Raw genomic sequence first — 1,919 nt, 5'->3', positions numbered from 1 at the left:
GAGTTTAGGATTTAGGATTACTAATTTTAGGGGTTATGGTTACTATTCATTTAGGTGTTAGGGTTACTATTCATTTATGGGTTCTGGTTTAGGGTTTAGGGGATGGGTTACTATTCAATTTAGGGATTAGGGTTACTATACTAATTTAGGGGTTAGGGTTACTATTCATTTGAGGGGTTAGGGTTACTATTCCTGTTAGGGGTTAGGGTTACTATTCATTTAGGGTGAGGGTTATAATTCATTTAGGGGTTTTGGGTTCCTATTCATTTTAGGGGTTATGGGTACTATTCATTTAGGGGTTAGGTTTACTATTCATTTTAGGGGTTAGGGTTTAGGGTTACTATTCATTTTAGGGTTTAGGGTTTAGGGTTACTATTCATTTTAGGGGTTAGGGTTACCATTCATTTAGGGGTTAGGGTTACTATTCATTTAGGGGTTAGTGTTACTATTCATTTAGGGGTTAGGGTTACTATTCATTTAGGGGTTTAGGTTTCAATATTCATTTAGGGGTTGTGATTACTTTTCTTTTTAGGGGTTAGGGTTATTATTCATTTAGGGGTTAGGATTTAGTAATTATTTTAGGGGTTAGGGTTAGTGCTACTTTTATTTTGGGGTTAGATTTAATATTAATTTTAGGGTTTATGGTTCATGGTTATTATTCATTTAGAGTTTAGAGTTTCTATTCATTTAGGGTATAGGGTTACTATCATGGCTTGGCTTAAGAATAATGTACTTTCAAATAAACTTACAAAACAAATAACTGAGACGAACTTAAGCTGAGTTATTCCGATTGGTTAGAAAAGTACTGTTTTAAATTCTTATTACATCTTAAGTTGAATTATTCTTTAAGAAAAGTGATAATTTTATCTGTTATTCACACTTCTCTTTCATATTTTTCATTTTTTGTCATAATCAAATTTCTGTGTAGTTTAGTCTTATAGACATAAAAAGAGAGGACATATATATAGTCTTTGTTTACACATATATCATAATGAATGGGAAACATAGGAGGGTAGGACGTAGGACCCCTAATATTTCACCTAAAAAAACAAAGCTGAGTACAATAGTGACAAGATGAGAATCATTCTGATTTTTGTTTTCTTTTTGTATTATATATTTCATCAGACATATATAGTTCTTATGTTGAATTTTCTGTTACTACTATTACTCCATTTACTCTTTACTTCAAACCTTTTCCCTCGTCTTACTTTTGAGTCGTTGACTATAAGTTTAATTTGGACTAGAATAGTCGCATCGCCTTTGTAGTAATTTCTCAACCTAATTAAAAAACAAAAAAAATAATAAGAATCAGTTAAACAAATTTTGGTGTTCCAAACACTTCGTAACTTATACGAGTTTAGTTTTACATATAAACAAGTAACTTGTTCTAATTTTCCATTTTACTTTCTTAATAATTCATCCCTAACTCATCAACACATCACACTTCTACCTCCCATAAATACTCGTCAAAACCTCTCTCACGTCTCCATTTATTTTATTCTCTCTCTCTTTCTCGGTGTCTCCCCTCTTGTACTCTCTGTCTTCGGGACATTCATCGATAAAGTATCAGACAAGAATATGTCTCAAAGAGGATTCAAAAGAGTGAGCTTTAGTCCGGAATCAGAAGAAGCAAACGACGAACCAATCTTTCTCACACACACCGGTCTCAGCTCATCACGGCATGGTCGTCGGAGGGTCGTCGTCGGAATTCTCAGTTTTGGCGTCAGTAGCTCGCCGGCAGCAAGGAGATTACTCCGGCGTATAGGAGCAGGAGTCGGTAAAACGTTTCGTTTTGTATCTTTCGGCAAGAAGAGTAATAACACGAAAACGACACCGTCGTCTTCGTCTTTTTCTTGCTCTTCCTCATCTTACTCTTCGTCGTCTGTATATCTGGCCAAGTCAAAGTCTCTAAACGAATC

At 34.8% G+C, this 1,919-nt stretch overlaps 1 protein-coding gene across 2 annotated transcripts in view; it reads left to right on the top strand.

Moving 5' to 3' along the window:
- LOC109125263 (josephin-like protein) overlaps positions 1,339-1,919 on the top strand; it is a 4,562-nt gene continuing 3,981 nt past the window's right edge. The window contains exon 1 of one of the 2 annotated variants that reach the window (XM_019234407.1): positions 1,339-1,909. In XM_019234407.1, the coding sequence (XP_019089952.1) occupies positions 1,579-1,909 (331 nt within the window). In that variant the 5' untranslated portion in view covers positions 1,339-1,578. The remainder of the gene's footprint in view (positions 1,910-1,919) is intronic. The other variant, XM_019234408.1, reaches the window with a different exon arrangement.

The sequence above is a fragment of the Camelina sativa genome, chromosome 13 (assembly GCF_000633955.1).
Source record: "Camelina sativa cultivar DH55 chromosome 13, Cs, whole genome shotgun sequence".
NCBI classification, from domain to species: domain Eukaryota; kingdom Viridiplantae; phylum Streptophyta; class Magnoliopsida; order Brassicales; family Brassicaceae; genus Camelina; species Camelina sativa.
This window is presented reverse-complemented; position numbering and strand designations above follow the sequence as displayed.